The sequence below is a fragment of the Daucus carota genome, chromosome 3 (genome assembly GCF_001625215.2).
Source record: "Daucus carota subsp. sativus chromosome 3, DH1 v3.0, whole genome shotgun sequence".
Lineage (NCBI taxonomy): Eukaryota > Viridiplantae > Streptophyta > Magnoliopsida > Apiales > Apiaceae > Daucus > Daucus carota.
The window spans coordinates 5,146,435-5,164,707 of NC_030383.2; the positions used below are offsets into that span (position 1 = coordinate 5,146,435).

General features: G+C 31.8%; 2 protein-coding genes across 4 annotated transcripts; one reads left to right on the forward strand and one right to left on the reverse strand.

Annotated features, from left to right (window-relative positions):
* Window positions 1–4,119: 4,119 nt before the first annotated feature.
* On the reverse strand, window positions 4,120–14,538 carry LOC108210834 (uncharacterized). Of its 3 annotated transcripts, none has more exons than XM_064090682.1 (13): window positions 14,439–14,538; window positions 9,138–9,234; window positions 9,018–9,038; window positions 8,790–8,890; window positions 8,126–8,201; window positions 7,986–8,029; window positions 7,807–7,887; window positions 7,558–7,628; window positions 7,331–7,441; window positions 6,493–6,575; window positions 5,548–5,764; window positions 4,686–4,769; window positions 4,120–4,400 (listed from the first exon to the last, which is right to left on the reverse strand). In XM_064090682.1, exons 2-13 carry the CDS (start codon window positions 9,157–9,159, stop codon window positions 4,331–4,333), a joined length of 981 nt encoding a protein of 326 aa, XP_063946752.1. In that variant the 5' UTR covers window positions 9,160–9,234; window positions 14,439–14,538; the 3' UTR covers window positions 4,120–4,330. The 3 variants fall into 3 exon arrangements, with proteins under 3 accessions (XP_063946752.1, XP_063946751.1, XP_017237747.1); XM_064090681.1 differs by lacking the exon at window positions 14,439–14,538 and adding an exon at window positions 11,112–11,191; XM_017382258.2 differs by lacking the exon at window positions 14,439–14,538 and adding an exon at window positions 11,112–11,190 and having other exon boundaries at window positions 8,144–8,201.
* Window positions 14,497–16,848, forward strand: LOC108212102 (uncharacterized). The gene is made up of 2 exons (XM_017383834.2): window positions 14,497–14,512; window positions 15,953–16,848. The coding sequence occupies exons 1-2, from the start codon at window positions 14,497–14,499 to the stop codon at window positions 16,696–16,698; spliced, it is 762 nt and encodes a 253-aa protein (XP_017239323.2). The 3' UTR covers window positions 16,699–16,848.
* Window positions 16,849–18,273: the final 1,425 nt, after the last annotated feature.

Sequence of the window (18,273 nt, forward strand, 5' to 3'; positions counted from 1 at the left end):
AAGAAAAATTAGAAGACTGAATCGAGCAATTCTACAGACGCCCGCATCCTCCTTTATATATATATACTAGTGAAAAAGCCGCCCTCCCGTCAAAGACAATATTAATTCGTAATTATTATTTTTACGATAAAATTAAATATTACAGTATAATTTAGATCAAAGTTAGTTTGAGCCGCTCTCTTGTCAAACACAATACTAATAACAAAATATCATAATTTAAATATTAGCTTGAGTCTCCCCTTAAGGTCAAACACAATATTAATAAAAATTATTCTAATTATGATAAAATTAAAGATTATAATTGGATAAAAATATTTTCAACCGTGGTCCCGTTTTAACAAAAAAAATATATTATAACATAGAAAAAAATTATTTTAGCCACTTTCCCAAAAAACATAATACTAATAGAAAAATATTATTATTTATATAAAAATTAGTTTGGGCCGCCTCCTCTGCCTGTCAAACACAATACTAATTAAGAATCATTTACAATATCACAAAATCAATATATCATAAAATCAATATATAATTCCTATTTTATATATCCTATTTTATTTTATATTATTAATTATTTTTATTTTATGATTCATATTTATTAGTTAAAAGTTATTATTCTTTTATGGTTCAAATTTTTTTGCTATTAGTTTTTTTAAAGATTATTATCTTTACGATCCTTTATTTTCTATTCGAAATTTAAGAAAATTATAAGACTAAATCGAAAATAAAAATTGTAAGTATTACCTTACCAATCTTAAATATAAATTGTATTTTATCAATGATTTTTAGTTTAAATAAATATAAAAATTATTCTAATAATGATAAAATTAAAAATTATGATTGGATAAAAATTATTTTGAACTGTGGTCCTGTTTTAGTAAAAAAAATATATTATAACATAGGTAAAAAAATTATTTTAGCCACTTTCTCGTGAAACATAATACTAATAGAAAAATTATTAGTATTTAGATAAAAATTGGCCCGTGCCCGTCAAACACAATACTAATAAGGAATCATTTACATTACCATAAAATCAATATATGGTTCCTATTTTATATATACTATTTTATTTTATTAATTATTTTTATTCTATGATTCCTATTATTAGTTAAAATTTATTATTCTTGTATGGTTCTAATTTTTTTACTATTAGTTTTTTTTAATGACTATTATATTTACAATCCTTTATTTTCTACTCAAAATTTAAGAAAATTATAAGAGTAAATCGAAAATAAAAATTGTACGTATTACCTTACAAACCTTAAATATAAATTGTATTTTATCTATGATTGTCAGTTTAAATAAATACAATCCTATTCCTTTTAGGATTCCTAAATAAGAAAAGAATTGTGTTACCTTTAGAATCCAAAATGAAAAGAATTGTATTAACTTTTGGAATCATGAACCTGATTTTTTAAATTATAATTATATCTTCAATCCGAAATTTAAGAAAATTATAAGAAAAGAATTTTATTATTTTTAGAATCCAATAAAAAAAAAAGAATTGTATTACCTTTAAGATCCGTGAATTTGATTTTTTGAATTACAATTTTATTTTCTATTCAAAATCCAAAAAAATTATAAGATTGAATCCAACTATTATCGAAAATAATTACAAGTCCATGCATTGAATGAGGTTGTGAAGATCTCAAAGATGTTTTGATGATAAAGATGCTATCTTATCGACCATTATGGAAAGACGTGAGTTTAGCGGCTACTAACCTATTTAGACCATTTGAGATTCTTGAAGATGTTGGTTTTTTTTTTTGATATATAATTTGAAAAAAATTAATAAAATAGGATTATAAATTTTATCACTTTTGAAAATAAGAATTGTATTTTTTAATTATATTTTTTCAATAATTGTTATTTTGAATAAATAGAATCCTACTCTTTTATTATTACTAAATAAGTAAAAGAATTGTACTATCTTTGCAATCCTTTTATCTATACAATACTTGAACCTGGTTTTTAAATTATAATTTTATTTTCTACCCGAAATTTAAGAAAATTATAAGATTGAATTGAACACACATGTGATTACGGACATAGTATTAGATTATTCTTCTATATATCTTATCAAAAATAAAATTTTATAATATAAAATTCAACTACATCTTCTATATATCTTATTGAAAATAAAAATTGTACATATTATCTTACAAAGATTAAATATAAACAGTAGTTTACCTATTACTGGTAGTTTGAATAAATATAATCCTATTTCTTTTAGGATTACTAAATAAGAAAAGAATTGTATCATTTTTAAAATTTAATAAGAAATACTAAATAAGAAAAGAATTGTAAAATTATTAGAATTTTTAATAATAGAAAAATTATATTACTTCTAGAATTCTTGAACCTGATTTTTTGAATTATAATTATAGTTCTATCTGAAATCTAAGAAAAATTAGAAGACTCAATCGAACAATTCTAGAGACGCCCGAATTGTATCATCTTTAGAATTCAATAAGAAAAGAATTATATTACTTTTAGAATTCTTGAACGTGATTTTTTTGAATTATAATTATATTTTCTACCCGAAATTCAAGAAAAATCAGAATACTGAATCGATCAATTCTAGAGACGCCCGCATCCTCCTTTATATATATACTAGTTGAGAAACCGCGCGTTGCAGCGGCCTATAAAAATTATATTAATGATTTAATATTAATATTTATAGAATAAAATAATCTTGTGGCTGTATATAAAAAGTATATTAATGTATATAAATTCGTGAGATAATGGTCTATAACTACTCTTGCTTGTAACAAACTTTATTCTTTAATACTGTATAAACAGTCTTCACTTAAAAGTTGTTTGAACGGAGCAAACAGATAATGCATGAATATTTTTTTTCCCGTATACAAAAGTAAATCATATAAAAATTAACAACAACAAACATGTCCGGTAAACAAAACAAATATTATAAAAAAATTAACCAACAAACATACATCACTAATAGTTAATTTATTGATATCATCCATCAATATCATGTGAAGACTATATTCTTTTCTCATATTTGGATTTGTCGACTCCCACATAGCGATCTATAACTACTTTTGCTTGCAACAATTTTTTTTTAATACAGTATAAACAGCCTTCACTTATCGTTGCAGAAGAACGACACCACCGAATTAGAAATCGAGCAAGAGAACTATCACTAGAAAGAAGTAGAGCTGTGGTATTGAGAGAGAGGAGGTTGTGTTTAGATGATCCAAAATCGTACAATCGATAGGGGTATTTATAGGTGCAGAGAGACTTGTGTGCTACTCTTTCCCATAATTAAATAATCTGAAACAAAATCAGATTAAAATTTTCAAGCTACTATATTCCATAAATAATCTGAAACAAAATCAGATGTGACACTTGCTTCTAATATACCCAAAACTAAAAAAGGTAATTCTAATTTTTGATATTTTTATCCAAAAATTCCAGAAAATTAGAAAAATAGAACTGAGCGATGCGAGAGGCGCCACATACACGCCCCTCGCTTCTCCTTTATATAAGTATATTGATTGACTATAAAATGTTAAATTCAGAAGAAAAATTTTAAAAAAAAACTATGTTAATTCATATACATATAATTCGACAGCAGGATTATTAAAATGAGAAAATTTATCTAAATTGAGTATGTGACTTTAGAATTTATTATTTTCATTACGGATTTCACAACTATGAATATATTTGTCCTCTATTCTAAAATGGACAGGAGTATTATGTTCAACTCTAGAAATTATTATTTAGCAAAGATTTTTTTATTATTATTTGCCTAACAAAAAGTCAAAACATAACATGTTAAAAGTAGCGAGTACAATATTCTTTCGAATTTTCTATGGTGTGCCAAGGGCACACAATAGTCACTAACATTCATGAGAATACTAGCTTTTGATTAGTGGATGGATAATAAATGTAAATGACCCTCCTGCATTCACATCAATTCCACCAATCAAAACAAGCCATTTTCATGAAAGTTGGTGCTTATTGTGTGCCCTGGGGCACACATTAGAAAGACCGATATTCTTTTAGCTAAAATATTGTTGCATTATAATTTATAGGGGTACGGAACCACATCATTTCCCAAGTACATTCTGTATTTTCCCTCATTTTTTCCTCCAAAAGCAAGCTCAGTATAATATCTAAGAGGTTCATTTGTTTCAGAAGCAGTAAAGCTCAAAGAATTACTATGCCAACACTTTACATTTCTTGCTTCTTCATGTTGGACGGGACAACACTTTATAGAAATTATATTGCCTAAAACTCTGCCTTTCATGATAGACTTGAGTGAAAATATCTATCAGAAGAAGAAGCTTTATAAAACCCATTAACACTGTCACATGGGACTCTGGCCACGAGCAATGAGAGCATCTGCTACCGAGTCCAAATCCTGTGGGAAGAAAACCCTGCACATCAAGTGATTCCAACCTCAAAAATTTGAGGACCGTGGAGCAACCAAGAGTCTAATAAGAATATTCTTTTCAGAACAACTACCCCGACTTTATGTCAATTGTCACTAATATGCTTAATCTTTCATTAGAGTATGTTCCATGTACTACATCATGTTTTTCTCATGACAGAATCAACCGCGTGATGACCTTAGAGAGTTGCAATATAGCATATAGCAGTTCCATGAGTAAAAGTTACCTGCCAATATCCCTAAATAACTCAGAGCAAACCAATGAGATTACCTGCAAGTGTTGTGGTACAAGGTAGTACTTAGTTCATCTTGGTTAGCAATGCCTTTACAGCCAGCAACCACTTCAAGAACTTGCCTGGAAAAAGCCATGTCATTTCAACAATGAAACCTCATTTCGAATAAAAAAAGATACAGCAAATTCATTACATGAAAGAAAAAATCTGAATTCCAAACATAATTGAACCGTCAACCGTATATACACAGCGTGACATATGTTCGAAAGGCATATGCCTGAAGTTCTAACCAGTCACAGCAATAAAAGAGAACGCAGGAAAACATATAGAAGGGACTAATACAAGTATAGAAGATAACTACGAAGGATAATGATATCTATTTCTCAGAGGCATAATGACTTAAAGCCTGAATCCTCAAATCAACTTGGAACTCTGAGTTTTTGGCTCTGCTTGGGATTGCTGTTAATAAGATTAGAAAAGTGTTGTTGCTGAAATCATAAAACTGGTTGGTGTAATGTTTTTGATAGATATATTAATGCTTCGTGCAAAAACTGAAAAGAATCAGAATACGCTTAAGAATAAATATGGTCAGTTCAAATAAATTTAACCTCAACATATACATTTCTTTTCAATTTTCAAAACCGTCAATTTATGTAAGATTCATAACAAATCTAATAGAAGATAAGTGCAGAGGATAATGATATTCTGAATATCATATTCATTCCTCAAAGGCATAGTCGCTTTATTGGTGACTTAAATAACGCCTTGATCCTTAAATAAACTTAGATTTTAGAACTCTAAACTTTAGAATGAGCTTCATGTTCATGTAAAAAGTTATGTTTACTCTAACTGGCAGTTCATATAAAGATAGAAATCATATAAACAGATAAATAAGCTCACCGAACTAAACAGGGCTCGTTTCGACCTTTGACAAGGCACTGCTCATCGTACTTCTCTTTCTTCTTTGAAGGCCACAAAGATCTCACATAGCTTATCCCAGCATGAGTGTTCTTGATTTCGCAATAAGGAGAATCTGTCTCGATCATCATTCTTTCGATAGGAATGCCCTTTACGACATCAAGATTTTCAGGCATTTTTAGGGAACAACCATTTATACCTGTGATCATATATAAGACATACATGCAAGATCTCAAGGTTATTCTACAGTGTACAAATGGACATCTGGGTTTAAATCAAATTTAAGATTTGTGCAACAAAATTAAATTTTACTGGATAAGTGACCCCCGTAAAAAAAAAAGGTCCCCCTCACATGAACTAAACAATTATAATAACCACCAAATAAACCTTACAAAAAAAACTGATACAATAACTTTTCAATGAAGTTTCTGTCTAACAGTAGGGTACAACATTCCTAATATAAAACATCCTGTTTTGCTTTTTACAGCAATGAGCATATAAATTCAGAGCATCTCTGATGGGCTCTCAAACAAGCTCTTAACTCTAAATTTAAAGATGGGAAAAAATAGTGCTCCAATGGCCAATGGGCTCCTTGTTGCTCTTTAAAAATTCAAGAGTATCCTCTTTCTCCTCTATTTTAAAGAGCATCTAGGTGCTCTTAATTTATTATCATTGAATATAATATTCACTTCTCTCTCATTCTCTCTCCAACTTTTCTCTCAAATAATAATAAAATATGAATAGAGAGCAAGTATAAAAGAGTAGGGTTGGAGTTATCACGATATTCAATGTATTAACTTGTTAGGAGCCATATACAGTATTATATTATTTTTTAAAGAATGATTTAAGAGCACCACTGGAGATGCTCTTAGTCCCCAATATTGTAAACTGTAATCACCGGTAAAAGCTTTAAAGATTGGTGTATACCTATGAAGAGATTATTGAAGGAAAGAAGTTTATCACGATCTTCTGCAGTTCCAGTAAATGAGTGTGCAACACCAGCAGAGAATCTATAAAATTATGAAGAGTTATACATTAGTGAAGGAAACAAAATTGATGAACAGAATAAAGCAATATCGTACTAGCATCACCAAAAACAATCAACTTATTCAACAAAATTAAGCAATTTCGGTGCCCATCAATCACATCTATTATTGGCAAACGACTAGAAATGAACTTGACCTGCTTATAATCCAATTGCCGGAAGCTGAAAATTCATCAATTTACTACAGTTCCATCCCTATGTATATACATAAAGATAATGTTTTATTAAAGTCAATGCAATTTAAGATAATTATAATCAGCCAATTTCTGTGTGCATCAATCACATCTATTATTGGCAAATAACTAGTAAGGAATGTGACCTGCATATAAACAACAGCCCGAAGCTGCAAATTCATCAATTCGACTACACTGTTCTTTTTTCATGTAATACAGATGATGAGTTATAACCATTAACTTTCTATTTAGGATAGTTATAATCAACCATTGCAGCAACTAGAAATTCCATTTCAGGCATAATACAAATACCACAAACTGCAGCAAGAAAACAGACACCACAGTAACATGTTTATCCAAATGGTGGTTATCCAAGCATCGGCCATTGAAACATCTATTCTCAGTGATATGGTACAGTAACTAATAGTATCATATTTCCTAAGTAATACATCAATGCTTCATTAATGACAACTTATGTATACTGATGAAAGGGAAAAGGTATAAGAATGGCAGGAAACCCGAAATCAGCAAAAATTTAATGTTCTACCTCTCCTTGTTTTGCTCAAGAATGTGACAAAAATCTGAGGCAGCTGCTCGCATGTGCAAAAACATTGGCAACTTCATTCTATCTGCTAATTCAAACTGCTTGACAAAATACCTGTTTTTGGCAGAGAAAAGTAGATGAGAATTATTGAGCATATACAAGGTAAAAGAGTTCTCAACATTTCCTTTTCTCTTATCACCAAATCCTTTTTGCAGGATGCCAGAGCATACTTTTTCTGAATCTCCGCTGGACAAAAGTGAATCCTATCATAGTCCAACCCGCATTCACCAATTGCTACAACCTTGAACAACACATTATATATCAATGTTAATATAACATCAACAAATATTACACTAATTGCTTATAGTACAGTATTCACTGCTAGCAGGAATACAGTACAAGTTTATTTATTTTGTAGAGCATGCATAGGTCATCTCTTAAATTTCTTTTGATTATGTGATGATGTAGATAAGGAACACCTTTCCTTTCTCAACTCCCTCTTTAGCCAATGATAAAAGCGCCTCAAAGTGTTTATCAGGATCTCCACTCTCCTCAAATTCCTGATATTAAACCATTTTACAACAGCAAATGTCTCATGTGAGTTGATAGTCTTATCAAACAAGTAGCCAATATATAGATTTATGGAACAAGAATTCACGCTGCATCTTGTTGGGTGCACACCCACAGTGCAGAAAAGCCTTGCTGTCAGAAATAACAAACAGCTGAATTTAGTCAAGCCAGGGTCGATTGAGAAAGGTGCATTAATTTAGCAGTTAGTGAAAAGGAACATGGATATACAAACAACAAGTTGCAGACCATCTGTTTCGGCAATAGCAAGGGCATTTTTTGATTCCTCAAGTGAGCCACCAGTGACCTAAAACAGTAGAACTGATCAGCATTTTTAAATCGTAACAGAATCCAAGCTCATATAACAGTAATGCAACCAAACCTCCAAGTTCAATTGTTGTTCATGTTTAAAGGCCACGACAGACGGATAATAACAGCTTACATTCATCTATTATTAAAATATTCTTCCCCCGGCCCCGAATATTAGTCCCAGCATTATACAACCAAGTAACCAACCATTTAAATTAGACTTGAATAGAATAAAACTTGAGACATTATCCCTACTTTATGTGAACTTGTAAAGGGTCTTAATTAACATTTACCCTTAGGTCAATGTGCGTTTTATTAGTAAGGGTAAGCACAAGGTTATAACGGCTCATAAGCAGTTGAAATATTAAAGAGAACAATTTTTTTAAATTATCCAAGACAAGCAGACTATTTTAGATTGCATAGGACAAGAAACTCTATTCTACAAATGCACTTTGGTTTCACAGAAACACTCTTTTGTGTCATCCTTCCCCAACTAGTATGCCTCAAACTGATTATTAAGGAAATTACTTACAAAAAACAACAAAGAAAATAGCTATTACGAAAAAAACAGTTGAAGAATATTTACAATTATCCGGTCAACTCCAGCACTCCATGCCCTGCTGAGAACAGTTGAAATATCTGCCAAGTGGCACTGTTTTCCATTGTATATTCCTTTGAACATGCCGTCTGTATAATATATGTTAGGGTTTTTATTTTATACCCCAGATTATGAAACACCAAAAACAAAGAAAGAGCCTTGATGTGATTGTGAAAGAAACTAGAGTAACACGAAACTGAAGTTGAATTAACTTGCCTGTGAAATTAACAGCTATATCTGCTCAGACAAAAAACAAAAATAAGGATAGTTACGATTACGGGGAGAAACAGATAGGATTGAAACTGAATCAAACTACAGGAAAGTACAGTTCCTTGCCTATCATGCGAATTTTGGCCATGGCCGACTTTTTTCTACTGAAAATATGAAGAGAGAAGTGCTTTCTTGGTTAATTTGATGAGCACAGCAGCTAAATCTGCAAGTTGGTAGTCAAAAGACGATACATTTACATTATGACTAAAATGAATACAACAAAATCGCACTTACAACAGCAAATATATATCTATTAGTTTCCCTTAATAAAGATCAAATCTATACTCACTAGTCACTGTTAACAGCAAAAACACCTTTTCAAAGGCAAGGTACAATTTAGGTTAGAATAACATCTACGATTTAATAGATATTTTTAAAATTTAAATTTGAATTCTAATTACATATTAACATTTTCTTTACGGCCTTTTGTATTAGAATATGCAAATTCAATTAATAAAATTCTGAACTTTTGAATACAATTAATGTTTAATATGTAAAGATATATTATACATATTTATATTAGAATCCTAAAAGAATTACAAATAATATTTTGTTTTAAATCTTTACATTAGAAACCAATAAGAATTTGCAAATAATTAAATTTATTTCACTACATTGTCTACCAATTTCTTGCCATAAACACCTCCCTCTCAAGTCTCAACTATCACAATTATCATATAACTCATTGATTCAATAAAGATCTAGTTTCATTTTAAAAGCCAAACAACCCTTTTAATGGTACGTTGTACAGCGTTCTAATTAATATAACATCTAAATCAAGCAATATAAAGTATACAATAATTTACTTCAATATTTTATATTATGAGTTACTAATCACGAGATCTTAATTGGTAAATAAATTTTGTGAACTGATATTTGCTAAAATAATAATTTTAAGAACCAACTAATTTTTGCATATATATAGACTATAGTCAGTCTTGTTATTTATGTCAAACTAATTTTAGATCCTTGGACTCACTAAAATGAATGACACAAATCTGAATATGTATCACTTTAGTATTAAATAATTTTAATTCCTTTCTGTCACTCCTTTTTTGATATGAAAGACAATATTAACTTAACTTAAGATTTACAAAATAAATATCATACTTAATCCAATTTTTGCCTCTTAATATATTTATTTCCTTCAGTTTTCTTCATCTCACTTAGGTCTTTATTCAAGTCTGCTACTGCAGCATGATTGGCCTTGGTTTTAGCATTTCTTCTGGACGTGCATGTTGAAGAAGATCTTGGTACTCGTAGACTTGTTTTTCTTACCCAGACAAAATGGACACTTTAAACTGCCATCAGATCTTTTCACCTTCAATTTTCCATCTTTTAGTAACCTATATGGCTTTTCCTTATGTTCATGCATCTCAGAATCACTTCTATCGCATTCAGAGTTAGAGTTCGAACCCATGTCTAGTATAAAATATATATTTAGAGAGCCAGTTGATAATAAGTGCATTAAGTATATGATGCAAAGCGACTGCAACTGCAGTCGCTGCAGTCTGCACATCAGTGGCTGGTTGGCTGCAGTCTGCACAGCAGTGGCTGCATTGCAACTGCACCGTAGTTATTAGATCCAAGTTATTATATTGAAAATAAAACAGCCTGCACCTCAATATCTGCACTGCCATTAATCAATGCAAGTGGTTTAAACTTAAAACAGTCTATTGTAATAGAGTCCATCTTTTACTTTTCGATATTTTTTGTAATTTAAATGTTTTTCTTGCATTTACACTAAAACAAAACACTTCAATGCTTGCAAATTCCAGCTAACCTAATTTGTTCGATATGTTTCGAAACTAGTGCCACTTAAGAACTGTCTGGGAACTTGTATCAAACATGTAACAGGCATCAATCAAAAACTTGGTTCTCCTAACAAACTAAGTCTGAGGCCTAGACATCCTTAATAACAACGCTCGTCAAGTAATTAAACATAGAACACTAAGTAATACATACAAAACAATAAACTAAAGATTAATTAACCCCATAATTTATAAGTGGAGATAACTAAAGAAACATATGAAATTGTACCTGAGAGTCTCAGAACTCAGAAGAGCTTGAATTATTAGCTCTAGCTTGTAATAAAAACTAGCTTATAGCCCGTGCAATGCACGGGCGGTTATAATATTTGTTATTTTATCGTATATATTTTAAATTTAACTAAATTTATTGTAAAAATAAAATTATAATAGAATAATGTGGTTAAATAAATTTTTTGTTTAATAACTGAATAAATTCTTAATAATTAAGCCCGTCAAATGGCTAATTAAAAATTAAGTCGAACATATATATTTTTAATGAGAATGTTAGAATATGTTTTTTTACATATTATAATTTAAGAAGATCTGTAAACCCGTGTATTCAAAAAATAATGTTAATGTATTTTGGATGAAAAATATCACCGATTATTTATTAATAATTATATATAATAATATTATATTTTTATATATATGGCCCCCACATGAAAATTTAATATTCACAAAAAAAACAAATGCCAGTGTGCGTTCAAATTAGAGAAGGATCATGAGAGTAGTTGTGCCGATTGCCTCCGATGTGTTTGGTTCCTCCGAGGGGTATGAAATTCCGGTTAGTTGGCCTGAAAGCAAACTAAAGGTATGTGTATATTATTTTTAAAGGTTTTGATTTTAGTTTTACGACAGTTAAATAGATTTTATTTGTTTTACGTTTTGAGTTTTTTTTTAAGTTTTGAAGCCCATTAATCATAAAATCCGTATAAAAGCCCATGTACCGACCGACCAAAGTTTTAATGTTTCGGCTTTAATAGTATAGTATAGATGACGCTGCGTATCGGTTTCGGTTATCCCAATTCTACACACAAATGGGCTATGGTTTGGATAGACTGGGCTGATAGATGAAGCCCAGCTGACTGGTGAGCCATTTAATAATGTAATTTGAATCTTTGATATAAACATTTTATTTAATTGGTGCGAAAATATAACACTCCTATATTAAACTATGGGTGTGGGTTCGATTCTCTTGATAAAGTTATTTTCTCCATTTTTTAAGTATAATTTTATTTATATAGAGGAGAGATAATTATAAATTAAGAATATTTTCTGCCTTCAGAATAAAATATAAATATAGTATAAATAGAACCTTTGTATACGATATATATATATGTATGTAATTAAATTTTTCTGGAAAATAAAATAAAAGATGACACTATATCATGTTTTGGAATAAAAATTGGGAAGGAGTTAAATTCGAAGGTAATTATTATTAGGGGAGTCATTTGGTTTTTCTTTGTCAGGGAATTAAGTCATGGCTTAAAATATATACTACTGATATTTAACTAAAAAATTTAATCTTTATAAAAGGAAAAATGAAAGAAGTAACCATATTCACGATTGTAGACGGCAAGCATGTTTAACTTCGAAATTCTGGTTGATCGATGTTAACATAAGAGAAAATTTCATAGGACAATGGTTAAATTCCTAATTGAGGATCATTAATATAATTGTACGTACATAGATAATGCTGCATGCATACTACAAATAAAAGCAAGCATGAAAACAACTTATTCAAGTCATGAAAATTGCGATCATTAACCCAATAAACACAACATTACAACTGCTTCAGAATTGCTTCAGAATCACTCAAGTCTAACATATGACAAAAATCATGATTAGGCTCCTAAAATCATCCTCTCTCCATCACGGATGCTTTGCATAATCGTCGAAATTTGATTTTTCAATATCTTTCACTTTTGCATCGTATTCTGCCCAGCTTTCTTCCAACAAGGCTATCCTTTGCTCATCCGTGATCTCTTTTCTCAAGAAAGAATTATTTATATCTCTACCTTTTATGTAGTAATATTCACATAACGGCCGGCCAACTCCATACATAACCTCAGTGCGAGTCTCATCCTTAGTCGGTACCCAGTGTCTGCCCTGTCTTGCTTTTCGATACTGCAACAACCGCATCTCCGCAGCAAATTTCTTCTTCTCAAAAGCCCTATCCGCTGCAATTGTAAGAAGTCGTTTTGTTTTTTTACAAGTCCATTCTTGCATCTCCTCATCAAGCTTTCTCGATCGTTTCTGATTCTTCATATAGAGCTTTGTAGTACGCGCTGATAAGAAATGTGTGGTTGATTCAAGTGATGAAAAAAACTACAGAACGAATGTTACTTTATATAAACATATGTAGTCTTATTTCTATAATTATTTTATAAAATATGATGAATGTCATTTTAATTCAATGAAGCATATAGGTTACATACTAAATCTATGTGATTAATCAAATTTTTATATAAATCCATGATATATATTTGTAGACATAACCTAAATACATAATCGATAATTTTAAATTTTCAATCAACAAATTTCTACTACATATATGAGTGCCTAATTACAATTTTATTAATTCACTACTTACATAAATAATACTTAATTATATATATATATATATATATATTGCAATGTAATATAATTAAATTTAATTCTAAAATTAAAAATCCACATTTTAATTTTATATTTATATAATGATGTTATTCAAATCACTACTATTTATGTGCATGGAGGGGAGTAAACAGTGCCTTCAATTCTGTCCGCCCTGAATAAGGACGGACAATGTTTATGCCAGCCGTTTAGTGTGTCCGCCCACTTGGCCACAATTTGGGTGGTTACTTCTGACAAACCAAAACTTGCTTGGTTAGTTTTGATATATGAATGTGTGGGGTGGTTAGTTTTGAGAGGGAGCCTCAGAATCACTTATATCGAATTTAGAGTTAGAGTTCGAACCCATGTTTATTGTTTAGTATAAAAATATATATTTCGAGAGCTAGTTGAGAATAAGTGAATTAAGTGTATGATGCAAAGCAACTGCAACTGCAGTGGCTGCACTGCAACTGCACTGTAGTTATTATATCGAAACTAAAACAGCCCGCACCTCAATCTCTGCAATGCCATTAATCAATGCAAGTGGTTAAAACTTAATACATATGTTTTGTAATAGAGTCCATCTTTTACTTTACAACAGTTTTTGTATATTACATGTTTGTCTTGCATTTAGGGTAAAATAAAACACTTGAATGCTTGCAAGTTCCAGCTAACCTAAATTAGTAGATATTTTTTCAAGGGGCTTTCTGCCAAGACGTAACTAGTGCCACTCAAGAACTGTCTGGGAACTTGTATCAAACATGTAACAGGCATCAATCAAAAACTTGGTTCTCCTAACAAACTAATGTCTGAGGCCTAGACATCCTTAATAACAAAGCTCGTCAAGTAATTAAACATAGAACACTAAGTAATACATATAAAACAATAAAAGTAAAGATTAATTAACCCCATCAACAAAAGTGGACATAAGTAAAGAAGCATATTAGCATACGAATTGTACCTGATAGTCTCAGAACTCAGAAGAACTTGAATTAAGCTTCGGCTTGTAATAAGAAAAAATGACGCTGCTTATCGGTTATCCCAATTCTACCCAAAAATGGGCCATGGTTTGGACTGAATGGGCTCAAAGCTGAAAGCCCAGCTGACTTATTAGCCATTTAATAATTCATTTTGCTTCGAAAATATAATATATTTTTTTTGATGATCGAAAATATAATATTTTAAACGTTATGTTTGGGTTGGAACTTCGCTTTATAACGTTATTTTCTCCATTTTTTAAAATATGATATTATTTGTATAGAGGAGATGTAATTATAAAATAATACAGGTAGAGTCAAATAAAAAAAATTCTGCGATCAGAATAAAATATAAATATAGTATAAAAAGTACGATTTTTAAATATAATTAAAAAAATTGGTAAATAAAATAGAAGATGACAATATATTGTTTTGGAATAGAAATTGGAAGGAGATTGTTTGAAGTTAATTAGTATTAGGGGAGTCATTTGATTTTTCTTTTTCAGGATATAGAATCATGCCTTAAAAATATATATATTAGTGATATTTAACTAAAAATTAAAAATTGAGAAAAAAAATAAGAAGGAACCATATTCATGTGTTTTCTCAATATATCATATTTTCCCAAAGTAAGATATCAAACACCATTATCATAAAAATGGTCAAACATCATTTTATGATGAGTGATTGACACTAGGGGTGAGCAAAGAAAACCGAAAAACCGAAACCGAGCCGAAAAACCGAAAAACCAAACCGAAAAAAACCGTAACCGACAAAAACCGAAAAAAACCGTAACCGAACCGAACCGACATAACGGTTTGGTTACGGTTACGGTTTTACCCCTAAAACCGAACCGAAAAACCGAACCGCTTATATAATATATAATAAAAATATAATATTTATTATATATTATTATATATAACATATTATATATATGTGTGTGATACAATATATTATTTATATAGTTTAATAAGAGAAATTGATATTATAAGTATATAAATATTTTTCTAAAATTAAAATTAGTATTAAATTTGTATATACTAGTTTCTAATCATATAAAAACCGGAAAAAACCGAAACCGACCAACGGTTAACCGAACCGGAAAAAACCGTTTCAAACGGTTCGGTTACGGTTTCTACCTAAAAACCGAACCGAACCGAAATACACGGCTCGGTAACGGTTTTAGATAGAAACCGAACCGAACCGACCCGTGCACACCCCTAATTGACACTTTGCACCCCTTATGTTTAGGCGCTTTTTCGATTTGGTCTCAAACAATTTTTTTTGGCAGTATGCACCCTAAAGTTTGAAAAGCGCTTCGCTTTGCACCCTTTTGACCACTCTCCGTTAATTGACCGTTAAAGTTAACAGATTTCAGGTTTTCACTTTGCACCCCACAGTTTTAATTTTTTTTCATGAGTATTTTTGAAATATATTTTTTTCAAAAAAAAATATTTTCCTGAAGACTCTTATATTTTATAAGTGGTGCTGGATCCAGTTGAGTACTCGAGGATAGAATTTCCAGACATCAATGTAGTTAGAGAGAATCAGCAGATGGTGACTCAGTATTTCAGTTTAGAAGGACATGGTTCTGTGTCGAGACATGATCTGATTAATTCTGGTTCATTTCTTCGCCTTGGTGCACCGCATCAACCTGTAGATGACTACGAGATGACTGCTAACTCATTTGATGACAACGGGTATGTATCTCTATCTCCCAACGGCAGTGTTCAGAATTCAGGTTTCTTGAGTTCTACGATGACAAGCTTGAGTGATGACCGCAACTCTGGTGACTCCATGAAAAAGAAGAGTCATCCTCTTGTTGGTCTGCTGAATTCTCCAAATCAGTTGATCACTAAAGAGGCATTAAGGCCTACGGCTTGTCCAGACACTGCAACATCAAGAAAAGGACTTGAAATCCTATACGCGAATATACCTAGTTCCAAAGACAATGTTCAAGAAAGCAGCAATGCCAAATTTGTTACTCAGGCACTGTCAGCTCCGATTGGGAATATAAACCTGGAAGCTGAACAATCCGCTATGCAGCAACAAATTGTTGACATGTACATGAGGAGCATGCAGCAATTCTCCGAGTCCCTGGAGAAAATGAAACTCCCAATGGATCTCAACAAGCCGGAAACTGACAACCAAGGTAATGTGATCCAAAACCTTAACAGCAGTGTAGAAGTTGAGAAGAAAAAAGACGCTGCAAGGGTATTTTACGGCAGCAGGGCATTTTTCTGAATCATCCTTAATGCAGCAGCAGACATAAACTCTATGAACAAATTTGCTAATGGTGATTCCTATATGAAAGTTAATGTATCATGTATATGGTGCGATTTTGTTTCTCAAGTATGTTAAATTTGATGGCTTTGTTTAACTTAGTTCTGCAGAGGAAAATCATTTAATCTGTTGGCTACCAGTCATGTAGTAGTCTTGTGTACTGTATAACTGGAATGTTTATCTTACATGTATCTGCGTTGATCATGGGAAGGGAGGACGAGGCCTTTCACTAGGCCATCGACGGTCTTGAGGAAAATATTTTTTTTTGGGAAAAAAATATTTCAAAATACTCATGAAAAAAAATTAAAACGGTGGGGTGCAAAGTGAAAACCTGAAATCTGTTAACTTTAACGGTCAATTAACGGAGAGTGGTCAAAAGGGTGCAAAGCGAAGCACTTTTCAAACTTTTGGGTGCATATTGCCAAAAAAAATTGTTTGAGACCAAATCGAAAAAGCACCTAAATATAAGGGGTGCAAAGTGTCAATCACTCTTTTATGATTAAAAATAATGTTATGTTTATCTATCTTTCACTTGTTAATAAATGATATTTCGGGTCAACTAAATCTAATGCCGGGAAAACATAAGTAAAAGATTTCACACAATGGTTAAATTCCTAATTGAGAATCATTAATATAATTGTACGTACATAGATAATGCTGCATGCATACTACTAATTATAAAAGCAAACATTGAAATCAACTTATTCAAGTCATCAACTAAATCTTATTGAAACACACATTTACTCAAACCACTATGAAACCAGCAACCGCCGCAGCAACAGCAGCACAAGAGATCTTCAAACCAGTGGCCTTGCTATCCGATGGCGCGGGCGCATCTGCAGCAGCGGGTCCGTCAGCAGCAGGCGCATCTCCGGAGGCACCACCCTCAGCTTCGGGGGCTGGTGGGGATGTTGCATCGCCATCGCCTGAGGAGCCGCCAGGGCTCGAGGATGAGGATGAGGATGATGATGAGGACGAATCATCTGAAGGGGTGCTGGAGCTGCCAGAGGATGAGCCTGATGAGCCCGATGAGCCCGGAGATGAGCTCGGGGACTTGGAGGATGAGGATGAGGAGGAGGTTGGTGGGGAGGCCTTAGGAGAGGATGCAGGTGCTTTGCTGCCACCTGCTGGGGGACTCGATTTAGGAGAGGCCGAGGGGCTGCTGCTCGGAGAGCCTGATGGTGAGTTAGCCGCGGAAGCAAAGCCAATGAGAGCCACGAAGAGGAGGGAAAGGACAATAATGTGGCGTGCCATCTGTGTTGATTATGGTGCAATGAGTTTTATTCCAGGTTGATGGAGATTAGAGAGGTGACAGTACTAATGGATGGATTAAATGTATTTGTTTGGATGTTAATTTGATTTTTGTTGTTAAAATTTATGTAAAGGAGAGGGAAGGATCAGCGCAGAGGACGGGAATGTAGGGAGGAGATGAAATTCCAGGTGTAGTTTATTTAAGCTTTTCTGGTTTTCCTTCATTCCAGGAGTTGAATGCCATTGAAATTTTAGGAACCATGCAGTTGATTTATCGCCTAAGAG